Below are 22,566 nucleotides of genomic sequence, written 5' to 3' on the forward strand. Positions count from 1 at the left end.
TGTAATGTCACTATAATGAGAGTGAATAGGACAACAACATGGTACATAAGCTGAAATCTAGCAAGATGTAAATCTAAATATAATTTTGAATTACACCTGTCATGTACTACTTTTCTCTTACGTTTTAACGATTTAAATGCGTTTTTTGCAATTTGTGCTGCTTTTAGGCTGTAAATCCTTCCAAGGCAGCTTACAGGAAACATTAAATTATATTTTAAAACCGCAGTAAACAATATTGACAATTTCAATATAGGGCAAGTTGGTGGTAGAATTGAATGTGTTCTAGGGCACACTCTGTTTAAGGGAGCCAATAGTGAGAGTCAATAGACCCTGCTACTGCACTATGTTTACACTCTAGAACTGGAGTCCTCCACAGCCTATGCACATGGCCAATAGGGTCAGTGGAAGTTGTCCACAACTTCTGAAGTGCACCATATTGACTATTCCTGCCCTCAAACATGCCCCCAGAACACAGTGCAGACATCCAGTTTCTATACATACATACATACATACATACATACATATGTCATTTTATTTGTGTGCACCTTTTCATAGTTTAAACCATGCTCAAGGCGGCTTCCAACATAAAAAATACATAATTGCAACATAACAAAAGTAAACAATAAAACATAAAAAATAAACAAATAAGTCAATGTGGAATGGGGAGAAAACTTGAAAATTCCCGCTGTAGGCTGACCAAATAAATTAGATATCAGAACAGTGGAATGTTTAACAGAGTATTGTGATAGAATCTGGATCATATTTCTGTCATTCATTGCAGAAGCCTTGAATCAGGGAGAAACCGTGGATCTTGATGCGCTCATGGCAGACCTTTGTTCCATTGAGCAGGAGCTCAGCAGCATCGGGTCACAGTCTGCAAACAGCATGTCAATGAAACGCTTTGCCACAGAAGGAAAAATGGCTCAGAAACCATCTGGTGGCGGACGACTTGCTGCTAAACACAGTAGTATGAAAGGATTGTCCTCTTCGTCATCTAGCCGGGTGACAAAGCCTTCACATGCTATCTTCTCCCTGGATGACATTACGGCACAATTAGAGAAGGCATCTCTGAGTATGGATGAGGCGGCACAGCAACCTATAATGGAAGATAGCAAGCCTATAGTTGCCACCCAGCATAGGAGGACAGCCTCAGCAGGTACTGTGAGTGATGCTGAAGTCCGTTCTATCAGCAATTCCTCCCGTTCCAGCATCACATCTGCAGCCTCCAGTATGGACTCCTTGGACATTGATAAAGTGACAAGACCTCAAGAACTAGATTTGACTCAACAAGGACAGCCAGTTAGTGAGGTACAGTATGCTTCATTTTTCACAGTTACTCAGGGTTTAAAAATGCAACTCATTAGCCTGCCTCGGTGCCTTTTTGTAAAACATGTTTTAATAAACATCATGCATTGGGCTAAGCAAGAATTACTCATTTTAAATATTTCCTAGAGAAAATTGGTACTTTCCTGTCTTTCTTGGACATCTTCCTTTCACGTGCATGTTCTGCAATGAAGTACTAAGCCACTTGTTTAATTGCTCAGAGGTATAAGTATGATGTCAAGGTGACAGAATCCGTATTGATTCTCTGGGCAAAATGAGTCTTTTTTAAACAGCAATCTTATAGCAGTACTGCAGAGGGACTCAGGAGCGGCGGCAGTTTTGCTTGTGATGTACCACTGGGTGAAGCCGCCATTGTGGTCTTGATCGCTGTATTCTACCTCCAGTATCAGAGTAGGATTCTGAATTCCATTTGATCTTTCACTCATGTCTTGCTTGCAGGCTTCCCAGAAGCACCTGGTTGGCCACTATGGGCTAGACCAAGCAGGCCTTTGGTCTGAACTTGCAGGGCTCTTCTGTTCACAAACCATCACCTGTCTGATGCTTCTTGAACTTCAGACAATGTAGCATTTTCGTTCCATCTCCTGGGGAAGGAGAATCCTGGTAGTTCAGCTCTACTTTACATGAAACATGGCTTGAAGAAAAACCTAAGAGCCATCAATATCATCTGTAATTAAAGGGAAGAACAAGACAATGACTGAGGGGTGAAATGCCATATTTGTTCCTAATCCGTGAGGCTTTGCAATGAAGCAGTAATATAAGGAAGGATAAAAACCATCGAGAGGAAATGGCTGAATAAAACATCATTCATACCTGCCTAGAACATTCAGTCTCATGGTTGGTGAGATGGCAGTCATATCTGATCCTTAACATTCTCATAATAGTTTGCAAATGAATTTTGAAGTCTTCCATGTGGTCTTTAAAAAAAGTAATTGACTGAGGGCATTTGCCTAAGGATCAGTCCATTTGAAGATGTAGATACAGGCTAAAAAGAAAAGTATGTATGTTCCAGAATTAGTCTGAAATAAATACAGAAAACCACGTTCCGTTAAATTCAGTAGCAGAACATGTTAACTTATCAACACAGTTGAATTTCTCCATGTAACTTTATATAAAGTATTTTTACTTACTCAGAATCTGTCTTGCACTCTTAGATTAGTGATAATTGTCAAGCACTTCAGTTTAGAAGTCTGTAGGGGCAGTGACTTTTGGAGTGGGGGAAAGCTTCTCCTGAGTACAAAATTTTGAAATTACTCTTTTTCTCCAGTAACTTGTGGAAATAAAGTAATATGAGAATGTCTTCCATAAGAACCATTTCCAGAGGGATAGCCATGCCTCTGTATGCATGCAGAAACAACATGGTCTAATAGCAAGACCACAAATATGACATGAGGCTTCATATACTAGAGTCCTCTTCATCAGGTGCTGAACTCTAGTTCTTGTCCACAAATAATTATGCCATAATATGTTTGTTAGTCTTTCCATAACAATCTGCTATTTTATTTCTATCATATATATATTCAGTCTTCTTTAAATGACTTCGAGTCATGATGTTAGCCCAGTTTGTTTCTGAGTTTGTCATGGACTGTTGGGAACATACAGCTTACTGAGACTGTTTTGGCAATTTGCTTCGGTAGAACGCATTTTGAAAATGTTGCTGTTTCGCATTACATGAAAAGCTGTGTATGCCAGGCCATCCCCTGCTCAAGGCAAGGGGATCTACTTCAGCATATCTTCCATTCAGTTCTGTCATCTTCAATATTGGTGCTTTACAGAGTTCCATACAACATCATGTATGAGGAAAATCTTGTTAAGGGCACTTCAGGACAGGGTTGAGAACCTTCAACTCTTATCAGTGTAGGCCAGCATAGGCAGTGGTCATGGCTGATGGGAATTATGACACCACCCCCACCACCCAGATTATGTTGGGGCTATAGCTTCCACAGTCACTGCTCCAGGAAGACTAGTCAAGAGATTGGTTGTAGCTTCTCAGAACAAATGCTCGATATGTAGAAGGTCTAGATTTGACCCCATCCTCTCCAGGTAGATCTGAGAAAGACTGCTACCTGAAATTTTGGATATCTACAGCCATCATAAGTAGCTTGTAGTGAAGTAGATGAATTGGTCTAACTTATATCCTGTGATAGAAAAGGCCCCAGGTGAATTTTTTTCATAATTTTGGCTGAGAGAAATGCATTATCCTCCATCAAGAACAAAGCTCCCCTGTTTTGCAGGCCTATTTTGCTCTCCTCTGCTATTCCCTTTTGTTCTTCCTTTGACTCAGAATTCCTCTTGGCTGTTTCCACTTCGTATCACGTGATGCAAAGCTCTATTTTATTCCCACCACTGCAAGGTCCCATTAACTTTTAATTGGTAGAGTTCTACTGTGCCAAAATCCATGCATGCTGCTGGAAATTAGTCTATGCAGATCTGCTTACTTTGCATATTTACTCAATTTGCATGCTGCATTTTGAATCAGATGTTTGAGATTTTGCAGAATTTTTTACATTTGAGGATGTTGTAGTATGACATCTATTTGTGGAATAGAGATCAGTAGGCAAGGAAGCATAGATAGAGATAATGTCCTGTCCTTTTTGATGATGCATTTGAAAGATTAAGGCAGGGTCAAGCAATTTTCAGGGATTCAAATTCCATTTTAATCAGCAGTGTTGCAAAAAGACAAGCAGTCTTGTCTATGAAGAGATCTTCCCTTTTCTATGTTGCTATCAGTGGTCTCCAAAAGGCTGGTTTCCAAAAGGTGTTTCAACCACAGTTAGTTAAAAGTCCTATAGGCACAGGATAAAGTCTGCTTCACAGCATGGTGGTAATTGGCTTGAGAGGAGGCAGTATTCTACATCTCAAAATACTGCATTTTGAATATGCGCAAAGTTTTGAAACTGTGTCTTCATTATTGTTGCTTAGCATCAGCAGTGATTTATTTATTTTGTTAATTTATAATAAACTAGCGGAGAGGAATTTTGATCAGTAACGATCTTGAAATATTAGTTTGGCTCACAGCAGCATAAATATCAGCAGTTTAGCATCTGTTATTTTTGGAACAAAAAGAAAAGAAAAGCTTCACTCTTCTATTGGAACAACTCCAGTGGAAATATTCAAAGTAGCATACCAGTTTGCAATGAGAGTCTTTATATATGCACTACAAATTTCAAATGAAGGAAGTGTTCATCCTAAATGTGTTGTACAGAAGTTCCGTCTCAACATTCCTTTCACATAATATGCTACAGCTATAAGATTACTGGAGGAACTCTTATATGGTAGGAAATTGATTTGAATTTCCCTTCCTACTCTCAAGAACAATACAATTTATTTAAAATGCGTGATTTTGTTCATATGTAGATTATGTGTCCCAGATTAAATATGGCTTCCACTACCATTTAAAAAAATGGTTGATGAAGGATGTTGAAGGCGGATGTGATCCATTGGTTCCTTTCCCTTTGGGAGTTGGCTCCTGATTTGCTGCTATTTTTAAAAAGTCAAAAACAGTGGTGAGGAAAACTAAAAGGGAGACGTTTTATATAAGGCCTACCATGCCTCTTGTATTAGTGTGTTGGCCCTTATTTGCAGTTGAGTACTCAATAGTATCTGGTTTCTTTTTGTTAAATTCTCTTCCACAGCAAGACACTAGGGGTGAAACATCAGAGCCTTCAAAAAAATAGCAAATTGCTATTTCATATTCTCCATTATTTTCCTCCAGTTGACCAAACTGCGGGAGGCAGTGGAGGACAGAAGTGCCTGGCATGCTCTGGTCCATGGGGTCATGAAGAGTCGGACACGACTAAATGACTAAACAACAACAACAATTATTTTCCTCCATCCCCATTTATATATATTGGTTCATAGGCCACAGTCACATACTTAATATGAATAAGCCTCTATGAACCCATTTAAATCCCATGGCTTGCACACTTCCCCCTCATCCCTCTTCCCTTCTGCATGAGCAGAATTTAGTGTTGCTTTCAAAGAATCTCAGTTTAGCTTTGTGAATGAAGCAGGGATCCTGATTTAAAACACAAACAGCACTCGGTTTCTAAACAGGTTAATTCAAGCCATGGGTTATGAAGCTGGCTTATTTAATTAACTATTACCAGTTTGAAACGAATGCCTGGTTTTAGCATTGCATATGAACCTGGCCATAACCTGTGGGAGCAAAAAGGCAGAATGGAATATAGCAATAGTCTGGAAACCCCCTTATTTATCTGCTCAGAATCGCTAATTATCAAACTCTCTATAGCTTGACTTGGTAAACAGAATGTGATGGATATTTCTCAGCTGTTCCATAAGTGGTCAGCAGAATAATTTTAAACAAGTGGTAATCCTTGTGGTGACCTCAAAACATTGGTGTTGCTCAGTTTACTTGGACAGGACAGGGTGAAAGTGAGGTTCTGTCAGTATATTCATACCCATTCTGGTAAGATGCAGGGACTTTGTTTTCAGGATGGTGTCTCAGTGGCACCATCCAACCACATCACAGGTACTGCTTTAACCAATTACTTCCACAACATACCTAGAAACTAACAGTTCTTCTCAAAACAGAAATTGCAATTGGAGCCTTCTGTGGCCGTCAACTGTAGTAAAATATAAATCGCATAAGTGCAAATCTATTTACTATTTTAAAATTTGTGTCCCATATATCTATATAAAGGTAAAGGGACCCCTGACCATTAGGTCCAGTCGTGGCCGACTCTGGGGTTGCGGCACTCATCTCGCTTTATTGACCTTGGGAGCCGGCATACAGCTTCCGGGTCATGTGGCCAGCATGACTAAGCCGCTTCAGGCGAACCAGAGCAGCACACGGAAATGCCGTTTACCTTCCCACCGGAGCGGTACCTATTTATCTACTTGCACTTTGTGCTTTCGAACTGCTAGGTTGGCAGGAGCAGGGACCGAGCAACGGGAGCTCACCCCGTCGCGGGGATTCGAACCGCCAACCTTCTGATCGGCAAGTCCTAGGTTCTGTGGTTTAACCCACAGTGCCACCCGCATCCCTTGTATATATCTATACCAGTGTTTCCCAACCTTTTTTGGGCAAAGGCACACTTGTTTCATGAAAAAAATCTCGAGGCACACCACCATTACAGCCCCGTGACGTCAGCGCGCAGCGTCACGCCGGGAGGGACATGAATTGCTAGCAAATTACATAATCACCTCCTTGAGGGCTGGCTCATCTTCTCCGAAGGCAGAACCCCATTAATTAACAGCACAGACTCACACCATAGCCAAGACGAGGGGGGGAAACCCCCAGGAGCTCCTTGGAGGAGAAAGCGGGCGATGAATGCAATGCACGAAATATATGAGAGGCGACCAGGTTTTGCAGGTGAGGGGCCCCCGCCAGCCTCCGCTTCCAACACCCGGCGCAACGACGCCGAAGTTTCCCCCCGGGCTCGGCTTGGGGAGCAGCGCTGCTCCCCCCGGCTCCCCTTCGCCCTCCCGGCTCTCTCTGCCGCCCACTGGGGACCCCCCGCACCTGCCAAGTCCGGTGCGCCGGTGGAAGTTGCATGCATGCATGCAGGGCGCCGAGTTGCCATTGCATTGCACTGCACTCCATGCAACGCCTGCACGCCTGCATTGCCTTGCACGCCCGCCAAGGGGTCTCCCCGCGGTCCGATGCGTCCCCTCTGGCGCGGATGCAGCATTGCAAAAATAAAAAACCCCCGACGCAGCCCTACCTGGGGGGTAGCCTCCGCCTCCGCCGCTCCGCCTCCGCGGGGATCCCCGGGCTCCATCCTGCCGCCCGATCTCCGCGGGGGTGCAGGCAGGCTGCGCGGGGTCTGCGCGGAAGAGCCCCTGCCCGCCCGGCCGCCGCTGCGCTCATTCCATGGCCGGGAGAAGAGCGCTTCAAACAAAACGCCCGGCCCGCCAGGCCACGCTGGAAAACGTAGTTTGTGCACCCCGCGCGGGCGCGGAGCCCAAGGGCGAGGGGACTACGGATCCCGGCAGCCCCCGCGCCGGGGACGGAGGGGGAGAGGCCGGGCGCAGGGGTGGAGGGACGGGTGGGCGAGCGAGTGAGTGAGTGGCAGCCGCCAAGCCTTGGCCGAGAGCCAGGAAGGGCCTCCCCGGAGGAGGAGGAGGAGGGAGGCGCAGAGCGGGAGGGAGGGAGGGAACCCCAGGGGTCATCTAGTGACGGCGCCCCAATCGAAAATTTGACTTAAAAAAAAAATCTTTCGAATTTTTTAATTTTTCCCGCGGCACACCAGGCAACATCTCGCGGCACACTAGTGTGCCGCGGAACAGTGGTTGGGAAACACTGATCTATACAATGGCACCCAAATGAGATAAAAACAATATAAAACAAGCCTTTAAAAGAAAAGTGGTATTTGAAACAAGCTGGTAAAAAGTGGACCACTCCAGCTAAAAAGATTCACCTGCAGCAGCAGGTGGAAAACCTGTCTAAATAAAAAGAGCTTTATCTATCATCAGAAAGTCACCAGAAGCTGATTTTCTGGTGTCAGATAATTTATTTTTATTTAGGCAGGTCTTACTCAGAAAGGAGTTACAAAACTAATGTTTGTGCATTTGGGGTAAGCTATTCATTGTTTGCATTTGCTTTTTCTACAAAGCTAGCAATCTTACAAATAACGGAGCTGACAAATGCATCTAAAAGCTAACATGGCTATAAACAATTTAGAATCTGCTGCAGAAGTAGTGTAACACAGTAAAAACATAAAGAAGCTGTAGTTTAAAATATTTGCAAATTAAGTGATACATTTTGGTTTTTGATGATGCATTTCTGGTGTAGCCTAATACCAAACAAATTCTTCAAAACAGCATTAGAACCCTATGTTCTTTACACTCAGACCTAAATATTTTAATTGAAATTCCCATGTACAATCCAATGCTATACACATTTACTCAGAAATAAGTCTCACTGGCTGTGAAGGGATTTACTCCCATTTGGTCTGTAGGATTGCCAACATTTTATCTTAAAAATTGAAAGGTGTTGTAAAAGACAACAACAGCTTACACCAGTGAGATAATAGTTTTCTCCACAATTTGACTACTCTCCTGTTGGTATCAGTCGGTCTCGAGACAATGGAAGCGTTCTCCATTGGAGAGTTACAGTGCCTGCTGTGGCTGTTTTACAGACCAATATGGGAGAGGCGTGTTTTATTGCAGGTGGGTCAGATGAGGGCATCTGATTTCACTGGGACAGGTGCACCGTGGCATTTCTTCCCTCTGTGGTCTTCCCAGCGGTAATTTCTCCTCTGCTCACTGCTGTGGATACACGACCTGATGGTTTCCAGGCAGTGTGTTCATCTGCAAGGGATTCCTACAAGGCACAGTTTCTGTTTCCAGTCTTCATGTCACATTTGCAAACATCTTCATAACACAAAGTTGGTCTGCCAACTAATCTGTCTCCATATAGAATGTAACTGCAGACTTGTTTATTATTAAAGCTGTGCAACAGGAGAAAATACATGCTTATTTTCTCTGAAATGGCTAATCTCACAGGGTCTGCAAAGGTGCTCAATGTTCAATATATTTTAATTCATATTGCCGCTCCTTGCCCCTGTCCTGCATGTTAATAAATAGTTCCTTCCACCACCCCTTTCTCCTTTGCCCTTCCCCATCCTTTTCCTCTGACATTTTCACAGCATATTGTTTCTGTGGAACATTCCAGCAAGCAAGCCAGACGTCGCATTGACTTTTCTGAAGAAGAGGCTGAATTGGCTCCTGTAAGTTCTTAGTTGGGGTCCTTACCTGTGTGTCTGTGCGTGTTAGTTTCCTCAGTGTTCAACGTATGAGAAAATTTGCAATGCTGATTCCATTACAAGTTGCATTTACAAAGCAGCAGTGTGGAAGATGCAACATTCTACATCCATTCTCAGAGTTGCATCATGCTGATTCTTTTTAAAAATCTGATAAATGTATGCCCTGCCTCATCAAAATTAAACTTGAAAACGAAAAAGAATAAACATTAAAACATTCAAAATAAATTCACAAATAATAATAATAATAATAATATTTTTATTTATACCCCGTCCTCCCCAGCCAAACAGTGTGTAACCAGCAGGCAACATTAAAACTAAATGAAAATCCTAGACAGCAGCAGGTAAAACATTAAAACTACAGAGGCAGCAGTGAAACAAGGAACTGAACTAAAAGGCCTGGACAAATGAAAATTGGCCCCTAAAACTTCAAAGAGTTAGGTGCTTGAGCACACACAGGTTTAGAGAGAGCATCCACACCTGAGGTGCTGCTCCTGAAAAAGGCTTAATAATAATAATAATAATAATAATAATAATAATAATAATAATAATATTTTTTTTATTTATACCCCGCCCTCCCCAGCCAAGGCCAGGCTCAGGGTGGCTAACAAGCAATAATAAAAACAAATTGAATGAATACAACTTAAAAACAAGATTAAAAGACAACATTAAAATATTGAAACATTAAAATATTAAAATGCAGCCTCATCACAGGAGGAGAAAGGAAAAAGAAAAAAGAAAGGGGGGAGGGAATCAAATTGGCTCCAAGCCAAAGGCCAGGTGGAACAACTCTGTCTTACAGGCCCTGCAGAAAGAAATCAGATCCCGCAGGGCCCTGGTCTCATGAGGCAGAGCATTCCACCAGGCCGGAGCCAGAGTTGAAAAGGCCCTGGCTCTGGTTGAAGCTAATCTAACTTCCTTAGGGCCCGGGACCACTAGGGTGTTGCTATTTATGGACCTTGAGGCTCTCCGTGGGGCATACCGGGGGAGGCGGTCCCGTAGGCTGCTTGGGTCTTCTGGTGCCTGACATCAGTAGATGGGACACTTTGAGGTCTAGATCAGGCTTCCTCAAACTCGGCCCTCTAGATGTTTTTGGCCTACAATTCCCATGATGCCTAGCTTGCAGGACAATGGTCAGGGATGATGGGAATTGTAGTCTCGAAACATCTGGAGGGCCGAGGTTGAGGAAGCCTGGTCTAGATGGGGAAGTTCATATTGGTGTAAGCAGTGCTTGAGAAAATCTATAAACCCTCATAAGGTTTCAGGGTACAGTAACACTAGGACTTCTAATCTCAGTTAAATCAACCACACTGATGGTGTGAATCAGAACTACTGTACTGTTCTGGTTAAAAAATCTGTAGAAACTTAGTACAATATCTTTGTCTTAGAATCAAATACATGGGACAAATTTGGACAATAATATCTTAGCCTAATAATTGCTTGAACTTACAAAAAAACCAACAAATTTAAAGCTCTGAATTATATCCCTATCTGCTCTGTGCAAATGTTTTGTAATGCAGGACTAAATAAAACAATTGTGTCTTCCATTAAATGTCAATTGCACAATATTGCCACCTGCTGCCTAGAATAGGCATAAAATTTGTTATCTAAATTTACTGCCTATATAAATGACTAGAATGCCTACACACACACACACACACACACACACACACACACGCTAGCTGCATACTAAGATAGAAAGAGATATATGTTTTGGAAAACCTTATTCTCAGCTAGACCAGCGCTTTTAGGATCATCACTCTTGCTGTCGGCTATTATACAATACTTTGATGGTTATATGGTACTTTTACAGTTGCATGTAGAAGGAACTTCTTCACAGAAAAGAAAAACATGTTCTGTTACAGTTTTGTCAGAGATACGATAAGAGAATCTCATGGTAGCATAATCTTTTGCATGCCCACTTATGGTTGGGATGGGAAAGCAGGTTGCTAACTGCTATAGCAACGTTGTATACCACTATGAGAATATTTGGGTTGAGTGGTGATTCTAAAATGTAATAAATAATTTCAAACTGGATTTGGCAATATCTGAATTACACTTGTAACTGTGAAAACTAGAAACTTGCTTTAAGCTATAAGAAACTGTTCTGTCTTGTGAGTAGGTATTTGCAACTTTATAGAAAGGCTCCCTCTTATTGTTAAGTATAAGAGGCTCTGTGTTTTTAATCTGAATTCTGTACCTGTGTCCAGCAACATGGTGTACCAGCTACACATACTTAAAATATCATTTGAACCCTTTGACTGAATTTGCTAAGTTCAATAGGCTTTGAGAGTTTTAAACTTCTTTTTAACATCTCTGTTGTTCTAGTAGTAAGCCTTACCTTTTAAGGTATATTTTGTTTTCTTGTATTAAACAATAATTTGGGTTATTATAATAACACATACTGTATGCGGCTTAAATGCCAAAATAGTTTCCAAGTGGTTTACATAAAACCTTGCTTCATAGATTTCCAGGTGTCCATGTATGAATTCCTTTTTGAATGGGGTTCCAGGTCCCCCAAAAAAAGATTATGCAAGAAGACTCTTGTCTCATAGGTGATTATTTTTCTGTGTATTAGAATATCATTCGGTAACATCAACAAAAGGAGAATCCATGTGAAGCAGGGATTCATTGGCCGGGGTGTCCATAGTAAAAAATGCAGCATGGTGGTTGGCTGGCCTTTCTGTGTGCTTTGTAAATGGATAAAATCTATTGTAACAGGATGCTGCTTCTGATAGCACGTTGGCAGTCCACACTATATATCTATCTATCATCCATCTATCTATCTATCTATCTATCTATCTATCTATCTATCTATCTATCTATTTATTTACTCACTCACTCACTCACTCACTCAATCAGTCAATCCGTTAGTTGCTTCATCTTGCCCAAAGTAACCTGAAGCAACTGAGAGCCAAGAGACCAATGTTATAGCATTTCTCTAAAATAATTTGCTCTTTGGGGTAGCAATTTCTAACGAGAATATTTAATTTCAGTACTTGACACCAAGCCACAACCCAGTTTAATATGAGCTATACATAGCGCAAAACAAGCTGGCTTCAATGATTTCTGGCTTGCTTAAGCTAACATATTTGACCACAGTTACTGGTAGAAATAATACTGCAAGCTGTGATTTTAAGTAGAAGTGAATCCTTCTAAAGGCCTCCCATCTATGTATGCAGACTAAACATCCAAAACTCATTTGTGATGCACATTGCACTAAGCTATGGTTTAGTGTGGCTTGTAAAAACAACTATTGCCACTCTTACGTTGTTTTTCTCCTCATTTCTCTGTCCTTCCTCCCCTCTTGCAATGCTGTAGCTGAATGGGACCCAGAAACCTAGTGCTAATTGCAGTGGTCTGTGAAGGTGCCTGCCAGTTCTTCAGATATCCTCACCCTTTTCTTGGTGAGGAAGGGACTGTCTTGTTCTAGCCATTCCACAGGTGGATCTACACGGGGGGAGGGGGGACATGCTATAAATAAGTCAGAAATGAGATCGTTATAACAAATAAACAACAACAACAACAATCTTTATTATGGTCCAGAGACCCAACAAATCATTACAAAGCAATACACAATTCATACAGCCTACCTCCAGTTTAAACAAGCATTTTGTTCAGAATATAGGGATCATTGGTTCTTGCAACCACTGATAAAAACTTTGCCACCGCTAATGTTCTAGCATTTGTCCAGTCTTCCAATAGGAACCTGACATAGTGAGCCTCTGATTTTCCCATGAAAGGTACCAGCAAGGGTAGTATCAGTTCAGCCCTGGCTTGCTCATATTTTGCACAGTGCAACAAAATATGTTTTATGGAATCGATGTCTTGAGCACACAAGCAAAGTCTGTCCTGGTAGGGAACTCCTCTCAACCTGCCATCCCACACTGCAGAAGGAAAGACGTTTAGTCTGGCTTTGGTGAAAAGCCTTCGATAGTTTGGTACTGTCACGTTTTTAATGTAAGGTGTTAACATGCCCATATTGTACTCCTACTGCCAGCGAACTACAGACTGCGTGTGATCGACAGATAAACAAAAAACCTACGGAAAAGCACATATAAAAATTTCCTTCCCTCTGGCACCATCTGGTGTTGCATGTTTATAGCGCATTCAGATCGTTGTTTCTTTTCTAATGTAGCTGAGTCTCAGGTTTCTAGAAGAGCACAGAACACCAGAACTCACTCTATCCAAAACATCTTAGCATAGTTAAGAAACCAAATGAAGCCAGAGGTGGTGGTATGATTAACAATAGCAAAATCAGAGACTGCACATGATTGAAAAATCATCCTCAAAGTCCTGCAATGAACAGATACTATGATTTTAAACAGTTGTAAGACACCTTGAATGGTGCATGGTCACTAGAAGAGTGAGTTAGAATTTTAAATAAAATAGACTTTAGCCTTTGCTCTGTTCTATGAATCAAAATAGTTTGACTAGGTTTATGAAACAGATTTATTTTGTGTGCTCAAACCTCATCTAGGCTTAGCTCGGTGTGTGCCCAGCAGCTACAGATAAGGTTTACATAACAACCACCTAAATCTGTGGTTTAACTGCACTCACAAAAAACTGCAGCTATGATGGGATCAAAGGATTGTGAGGGTGAACCCTGTGTATCTATTGCATTCAGTCACCTTTTACAGAAGAGGAACATCTCACAATCGGTTCTAGGTGAATCCTACCATACAGCAGGGACAACCCAAGGACTTGGAAGAGGTTTCCATAATAGTGTGGCGTAATAAAGGTGAAAACAGTCAAAACTGGGTGGCGCCTGTAGTCCATTACCACAAAAGTCATTGCTGCTGACCTGTCCTTTCTTTAATAAACCTTTGAACGACCAAAGTGTTTTCATGGCTTGCTTTGTTGTAATGCACCAGTCATTTGAGAAGTCTGGTGTGTTGAGACGCACCTGGCAAATGTGTGAAAATGTGTCGCTTTTATATTATTATTATTAAGCAGCTTTGAATGCAAGAGGAAGTTTTCAGCCTGTATTAATATTCTTAATTGGTCGAACAGGATGCACTGATATCAAGAAGTAGTGTACTTGCGTAATAGTTAATTCTGTAATACTTTTGTAGAATTGCTAACAAGTAGGGCACGCAAAATGAGAATTGGCCACGGATTTAAAAAAAAAATGAGTTTTGCAAACATGCAAAAAGTATATATCCTGATCACTCACTTGCCTATTTGCCGCTTAAAATACATCTGGAACTATTATCGAAGTGCTTCTGATGTAAAGAGGAAAAGTTGCACCTGTCTGCTGCTAATCATACACTATAAAATTGCTGTACTGACTTTCTTTTTGACTTAATTTCTTTCTTTCTTTTCTTTTCTGCACAAGCATTCCTATTTGGACAGGGAAACCTCCCTTCTTCTGAGAAACATTGCAGGAAAGCCTTCTCATTTGCTGACCAAGGTGATACTACTATTTCCCACCTGCATGTGACCATTTCCTGGTAGCTAGAATGGCATTCATAGAATGGCATTCCTGGTTGATGTTTGTGTGTGTGAATTTGGACTTTGCTTCCAGTAGCTTGTGGTGGTTGGGAGAATGACTTTTCCTCTGCTTGGAGCAGAGGCGCTTCATTTTAAAATACCTTTGGATGAGGAAGGCCAGAATTATTCAGATGTCCTTTCCTAAAATCAGTCTATTACAAACTAAGATATTTCAAAGGATGCCCTCAGAGCAGTAGGGCATGTTAAGATGCTCATTGTCCATGTTGCCAAAAATCAGTTTAAATTGAAAATTTAAGAAAACATCAAAAATATCAAATTCATCTTGTGCCACAATAAAGAACCTGTTTACTTTTGATTTCTCTCTCTCCATAATAACCTTGGAAAGAGCATTTCTAGTAGCTGACCTCGTCATATTCGATGGGTTCCCCGAAATTTACAACCTGCACTATTTCCATCCTCAGAATAAATTTACTGAAATTAGTACATTTCAGTATAAACTGTTTGCTCCAGTTATGTGCGTCTTTCTAAACCCAGTTTTTGAATCTTTCAAAAATAAAATTAATTTTTTTTTGGCAGTGTGGCAAATTAAAGTTTAAAAGGCAGGGAACATGACTGAGAGCCACAAGGTAGGAAGTGAAGCCAGGCATCACCCCCTAAATTTGTTTTCTATCATTAGCTCTTCATTCGTCTTCTGAAAACCGAATTCACAATTGCAGCAGAAAATTGTTTCTTAATTAAAGCCATAAATATACTGTAAACCTCCCTGTGGATAACTCAATCAGTAGAGCATGAAACTCTAAATCTCTGGGTTGTGGGTTCAAGCCCCATGTTGGGCAAAAGACTGGTTGGGCTAGATGACCATGGTTGTGCCTTCCAACTCTACATTCTGTGATTCTGTGATCCTTGGATGAAGGGTGGTATATCAATTTAATAAATAATAATAAAATCAGATGTTATCCAGATTCCATACAAGACTTGTATGTTGAAACTTGTATGGCACATAACCTTCAACTACTGTAGGTTCCTAACAGTTGGTTTAAGAAAATGCACATAAGGCACTGTCATGCTTCTAACCCATTTCCCCATTCTTCATTTCTTTTGTAAATTATTATTACAGTAGAAAACCATAATTCCTCAGCTGTTCCTGATTCCTGTTTATCAACAGGTGAAGGCTGCTTATGGAAGCAGGATTAAAATCAATTAAGCAGCAAAGCTATAAATAAAATCATGATTGATTAGATGAAAAACATTTTATTTTAATTCTTCTAGAGCAGCCTTTGCCAACCTTGAGTCTACAGATGTTGTCTGGCTACAACCCAACTCATCCTTGACCATTGTCCAAGCTAGCTGAGGATGTAATTGTTTGCAATCCTACAGCATATAGGAACCTACGACTTGGGAAAGCTGTTCTAGAGAGAAAATGGCACCACTTTGCTCTTTGAGGGAAAGGTTTTGATAGGATGCTAGTGATTACTGTTGGTGATTACATAAAGTTTTGTCGATACTTGCTAGAAAGATAGAAAAACTAAAATTGTAGAGAGATTTAGTAATGAATTTGCAAAGCGACATACTCAAAATAATTTGAAGCAACTGGGGAAAAAGAGAACCTCAATATCTGTGCTGCTTCTTTGATGCTTTCAAATTGAAAGACCTAGTTCAGATGGTCATGGGAAACCATAATTTCCTGCCACGTGAACAAGCCATAGCCTAACACACTCTTCTCTTGACTTGTCTTTCACAGGAGCAGGAAGTTGGCAGCTTCTGTTCCCATTTTAAAAATAAAGACAGTTCTCTGTGACATCCCAACTGTGCTTCGCAAGAACCAGTTGGGATGAAACTTCCCCATTTTCAGATCTCTTCCCCATTCTCATTATCCGTAGTTTAAACAAATTGCTGTTCCCTGCATTTGGACAAGAAACTATAGTTGGCTTAAAAACAGGAAGTGAAAGTTTTCAGTGGCACTCAAAAGGAAGAGGACAAGTGCCCAAGGCTTGCTGTTTATTTACAAATGAGAAAACCGTGATTTCTCACTGCTTCTGGAAACAGGCCAAAGTGAGCTTGCGACTCGTTGCAAATTAGCATTGCAAGCTAGCACAGAAAACCAAGAAGTGGAAACCACAAATCTATAAATTTTGCTTATGTTTGATATACTCTCTGTGATGGAGACATTTGATCTTGCTGGCTAGATGGCAGTTCCAGCAAGGTGGTTTAATCAGTTCTGGTTAGATATGCTATCATCTTACCACAATAGGCCAGAGGTTGGCTGTGATATTCTACAAGACCTGCAGCTCCCAAATAACCTTAGAGGTACAGCAGAGTTGCCAAAAGATACTCCTGCTCATGGCCGCTGCTTGTTTTAAGGAGACTCTTTAGACTGCTCAGAAGCTGATCCACATCACCAGAGCACCTGGCTTCTCCATCAACATTATCCACCTTAAAATTTAGCTTTTGCTTGCAAACAAGCTATAGATAACATTAGCATTCTTGACAATGTATTACTGCTTATTCGCACCACCCTTCCAAATTCAGTCTCTGTTTTTTCTGCTGTTTGCAATCGCAATTTCAATGTGTAACTAAAGCCAAATTTGTTTGGAATATATTAACCGTAGGGTGATGAATGATAAGTATTGACGAAATAGTCTTAAAATCTGATGTGTTAATGCTTTATAGTGGAACGAATAGTTTTTCCTGGAATAATGAAAACTGCCCTGGTATATCAACAGATTTAGTACAACATCCTAGGCTAGCTTAGATGTCCAGAATTGGCCGCATAGTTAGTGGATCAGTAAGATAATACTCTTCTCTGCAATGACGAATTAAATACCATTACCGCAATTAGCAAAGATCATTAGCGCACTGTCGCTTTGTAGCAAATTGAGCTAGCAGTCCAGAACAAAAGTCATTTTCTGCTACTGCACAATCTCTGGTTTAGAAATCTTTCTTTTTTTAGCCCATGCAACTTAAGTAGTGGCACAGTTTAAAACTGTGTTTTAACAAAACATTTCAGTGCTTGTTCTTGCATGCCCATGAAGTAAAAAAAAAAGGAAAAAGAAAGCTCAATGAAAATGTTGATTCACTAAGCTGCTAGTTTGCTGTGGAAGCCTCCTATGTTTAAGAAGCATTTTCTCTTTTGAATATATGCCTAGAAGCAATTATTTATGGCATCTATTTTAACAATGTTGTAAATTGAACTATTATTTTTTAAAAACATTACCTTCAAGTGATGGAGTTTTATGTCCTGTGTTTTCTGAGTTGGTTAAATAATACAGTCGTAACTGGCTACCTGTAACCGTGTACCCCCAAAGAGTTGGATCTGTTTCAAGAGAAAATACTGTATAGTATCATCTAAGAGGAAACTTTGGAGCAGCAGAATAGACGTTAACAGTCCGCTGTAGAATTAATAGCTTTGTATTGAATATCAGAGCTTTTGAATTATCAGCCATTTATAGTTAATGGGCAGTATCCAAAGAACGGCGTAAAGCAGAGCTTTCCAGACTGTGTGTCACAACATGTTAATGTGTCAGTTGTGCTGTGTAGGTATGTCATGCGAATGCTCCCTGTGCTCCTCCCAGGGGTGGAAAGAGGTTTGTTTAACCTCCAGTTTGCTAGTAAAACTGAATTACTATGTCATGAAATGATGCATGTCTTTTAAAAGTGTGTCACCAACATGCAAAGTTTGGAAAGCTCTGGCATAGAGTTATACCAAGGAGCTTCTGCTAGGCCAGTAGAAGTTTTTATTTACAGTGGTACCTCGCAAGACGAATGCCTCACAAGACAAAAAACTCGCTAGATGAAAGGTTTTTCCGTTTTCGATTTGCCTCGCAAGACGAATTTCCCTATGGGCTTGCTTCGCAAGACGAAAACGTCTCGCGACTTTTTTTTCTTTGTCTAAAAACAAAGACATGTTTTGTTTATAAAGTTAATTTATTTTCCCTTAAATTTTTGAACTGCTCTTTACAGTATGTGTGACTTTAAAGAGCAGTTAATAAACTGTTGTTGTACCAAATTTGGCTTTGTTTGGACTTTTTTTGACCATAGGAACGCATTAATTGATTTTCAATGCATTCCTATGGGATTTCGTGATTCGCAAGACGAAAAATTCGCTAGACGACAAAAATTGCGGAACGAATTAATTTCGTCTTGCGGGGCACCACTGTATTTATTTTTTAAAGTGCTGGTTCCCTGGACCAGATTAGCCAACCAGGTTCCCTCCAGATGTTGGAATGCATCTCCCATCATCCCTGAACAAACGAAAATGTTTATTCGGCTTTACGCCCATCATAAAGCACAACACAACAGAACAAATCAAATAAAACAGTGGACTCGTACAAGCCACCAGTAATATAACACAATTCACAGCTCACAAGGACAGATATTAGCAATTCAAAAGAAAAATTTAAGATTAAGATTTAGGCACTACGCTAAAATCAATATCTGATGTCATTATAGAAAATTCTTATAACTATCAATAATCGGCTAACATTCCATTCCGTCTCTTGTACGAGAGGACGGCTGTTAGGAATTTAGCAACCTGTAGGGTAATATAAGGATTCACATCTTGAAGAACCCAGGCAAGCTGTAGGTCTACTGGTTTGTCAGCCATAGGCTGGATTATGGAGTTTAGTATACTAGCACGAGCTGAACTGTACATAGGGCAGATAAACATGACATGCTGTAGAGATTCAGATGTTTTCATATCACAAGCACACATTGAAGGGACTTGGCCCTTAGTGAATCTATGTCTCAGGACCTTTGTTGGAAAAACATTGAACTCATCATCCCTGAGTATTGTCCATGCTGGCTTGGATTGATGAGTGTTGGGATCCAGCAACACATGAGGGGCTCTCTGCAGGCTGCCCCTGCCCTACAATCTCAGACTGGTTGTGAACCTCCTCTAAGCTTCACAAGCAGTTTTGGTAAATGAGAAATAAGGCTCAATTCCATTTCGATTCATGGAACAGATTTCGTAGTTGCTTTGATTTTGGCACTGTTTAGCACAAGCCGTGCTAATAAAAGAACTTGGAAAGCATCCCTGCATAAGTAGTAATTAGACATATATTTACATTGTTCCTTCTTGCATCTCAGTGCCTAAGAAATAACTTGGCCAAAGGATAAAAGAGACCTTTTGACATATTTTGGCATCTTTAGTAAGTTTTGGTTTACTAAACTGCAAGCACAGTTCTGGAGTTGGAAGTTTTTTCTTAGCTTAGTTAGGGGAGAATACTGCAAAACAGGGTGCTTTTTAATAGGGGTGTTCATGGATCCCATTCTTTGACTTTCATGTATACAGTCATACCTCGGGTTAAAGACGCTTCAGGTTGAGCGTTTTCAGGTTGCATCCCGCAGCAACCCGGAAGTAACGGAACGGGTTACTTCTGGGTTTCGCCGCATGCGCAGACACGGCAAATCATGACCTGCAGACGCGGGTTGCGCTCTGCTCAGGGTGCGAACGGGGCTCCGGAACGGATCCCGTTCGCAACCAGAGGTACCACCATATCTGCATTTTTTTTAAAAAAATCCAATGTGTTTGAATTGCTCTGTGGTCTCTGCACTTCAATCTGTCATGCAAGTTCGAAGCCACTCTGAAATGATGAAATGAAGCTTTCCTGTTTTCTGTTCACTATGAAGGGAGATCTAAAACTGCCAGCAGAGTTCCGAAAATTTCTGGGTTATTGTTCTTCGTTAAGGCAGAGCAATGTACATTTGAACCTTAAAAAGTTTTTAATTTTTTAAAAATTCTTCCACTACTGTGCTTTAACATTTTAAATAAATAATAATAATAATCAGAGATCTTCAGCACTCTACTGACTTGGACAGTCTCGCTTCTTGAAAAGCTAGGTGAATACTCATATATAAAAAAAACATAGAGCTAAAAGGGACAGAAGAGTATGCAAGCCACAGAGTAACTTGAGGGTTTGTGGAGGCCCTGATCTGACTGGGGTGGGTGTGCTATTTGGCCTGCACACTTGTTAGTGATAATGCTTACACTTTGGTTTTACTTCTGCAGTACCTTCTTTCAACACACTTTCCATCTTTCTAAACCGTGAAATACATTTCACTGGCCCTAGTAAGCACAAAGCAAGTTTATTGATTTATATTAAAACTGTACCCTACCCTTCCTCCACAAGGAGCCCAGGGCATAAATTAATTGTATTAATTGAATACAGTTTAAAATAAAATAAAGCATAATTTGAAACAGTTAAAAACAATAAAATAGAATTTGTTTTAAAACCCTACAACAATTTTAAAGAAATTTATGTCTTCAAAAATTTGACAGTATAATTTCCCCCCAAAGATCATCTGAAGTGCGGAATGAAGAATTGGCATTTATCCAGATTTAAGAGGCGGTTCAGCATGTGACCTGCTTTCACCCTATACCCACCATGTTAATTGACGTGGAGACTTATTTTAGGCAAAAAGCCAGAAGTCATGCCAGCATGTGGGTCCCAAAAGAGGAGTGGTCACACCAATTTTTGTATCTTCTCTTTCTCAAATAACGGCAGAGCCCACCAGTCCTGTTATATGCCACCCGCTGTCGATTCATTTTTAAGATGCTTGCCATTCTCTGACTTGTGGGTTGTGCTCAGTGCTGTAAACCAGTTGGGAGGCAGTTTTTGTGTGTGGCATGGCTTGCTGGTTGCTAAATGCCGTGTTAACTTTTCTTGTAGCAACTCATGATAGGATTCAGTAAATTGTCTCAAGATGGAAGGCTTGGTTTTATTTAATTGCCACCGTTCTTAAAAAATATTGCTCATTGAATGAACTGGGAGATAAAGACTTGACCCTTCAGCTGGAGCGCTCCTTATTTGACACTTTTCCCAGCTGTCAGCTGGGCTCCTCAAATCATTTAGCAGACGTGTAGCTGCCTTTTCGAAAGCACAGTTTGCTCTGCTTGTGCAGGTCAGGTGTGCGTACATTTCTACATATGCTGCAAATCGTACAGTGGGCTATAATTCTTATTTGCTAAGAAAAAGTTGCTGCCTGGTCCACCTCATTTCAAGTTTTGCGTGCCTCCTGGCACTCGGCATAGAATTTGAGCCTCCCTCTCTTTCAATTTAAGGCTCCAGGACTGAACTTTCCAATAAGTCCCTTCTCTCAGCAAGCTTTGCATTTGCAGCAGGTGTGTTTTAGTACATATTTTGAGAGGCGGCTTATGGGGCTCTTTTTAATGGAAATCGGAAAATAAGCATAAGCTTTTTATAAGTTCTCTCTGTCTTGCCAACGCTGCCAACCTTTCATAATTAAGTTGCTAACCTTCAATATTTGCTTCCATTTATAGCCTTGTCTTTTTCTGTGTAAAGCCGCTAGTCCTTCTAATGGCTTTTTGCTTGTGTTATTAGTAGACAGAAGAAAAGGAGACATGCAGAAATAGGCCAGTCTAATCTAACCATAACAGTCTCTTGAAATAGTTACTGGTTATAAGCTATAACTTGTCACATGCAAGAGCCGATCTAACTGGGTTTGACTTCCTAGATAGGACGGCCAATAGCTATATAGTTTGAGACCAAATGAAACATGACCCTACAACCAATGTGAAACCGCGGGTATTTAAGTGAGTTAAGGGAGGACTACAGTTGTTCCCTAGGAACGCGGGTGGCGCTGTGGGTTAAGCCGCAGAGCCTAGGACTTGCAGATCAGAAGGTCGGCGGTTCAAATCCCCGCGACGGGGTGAGCTCCCGTTGCTCGGTCCCTGCTCCTGCCCACCTAGCAGTTCAAAAGCACGTCAGAGTGCAAGTAGATAAATAGGTACCACTCCAGTGGGAAGGTAAACGGTGTTTCCGTGCACTGCTCTGGTTCGCCAGAAGCGGCTTAGTCATGCTGGCCACATGACCCGGAAACTGTACACCGGCTCCCTCGGCCAATAAAGCGAGATGAGCGCCGCAACCCCAGAGTCGGCCACGACTGGACCTAATGGTAAGGGGTCCCTTTACCTTTACCTACAGTTGTTCCTGGGTGTTTAAATCACCCCATCACCCCCCAAAAGGTAACAACATTTAGATGCTTGAAAGAGTTATACTTCAAAAGTTCCACTCCAGTTTTACTT

General features: G+C 41.1%; 2 protein-coding genes across 6 annotated transcripts in view; one reads left to right on the forward strand and one right to left on the reverse strand.

Annotated features, from left to right (window-relative positions):
- The window catches only part of CD28 (CD28 molecule), a 167,720-nt gene that overhangs the window by 138,448 nt on the left and 6,706 nt on the right, over positions 1-22,566 (reverse strand). The window lies entirely within an intron of this gene.
- The window catches only part of RAPH1 (Ras association (RalGDS/AF-6) and pleckstrin homology domains 1), a 76,766-nt gene that overhangs the window by 38,961 nt on the left and 15,239 nt on the right, over positions 1-22,566 (forward strand). For 2 of the 5 annotated variants that reach the window (XM_083471991.1, XM_083471995.1), the window contains exons 4-6: positions 782-1,308; positions 8,955-9,035; positions 14,407-14,481. In XM_083471991.1, coding sequence (XP_083328117.1) covers positions 782-1,308; positions 8,955-9,035; positions 14,407-14,481 — 683 coding nt within the window. The remainder of the gene's footprint in view (positions 1-781; positions 1,309-8,954; positions 9,036-14,406; positions 14,482-22,566) is intronic. The other 3 variants (XM_083471992.1, XM_083471993.1, XM_083471994.1) reach the window with 3 other exon arrangements.

The sequence above is a fragment of the Podarcis liolepis genome (assembly GCF_965112155.1).
Source record: "Podarcis liolepis genome assembly, chromosome: 1".
Lineage (NCBI taxonomy): Eukaryota > Metazoa > Chordata > Lepidosauria > Squamata > Lacertidae > Podarcis > Podarcis liolepis.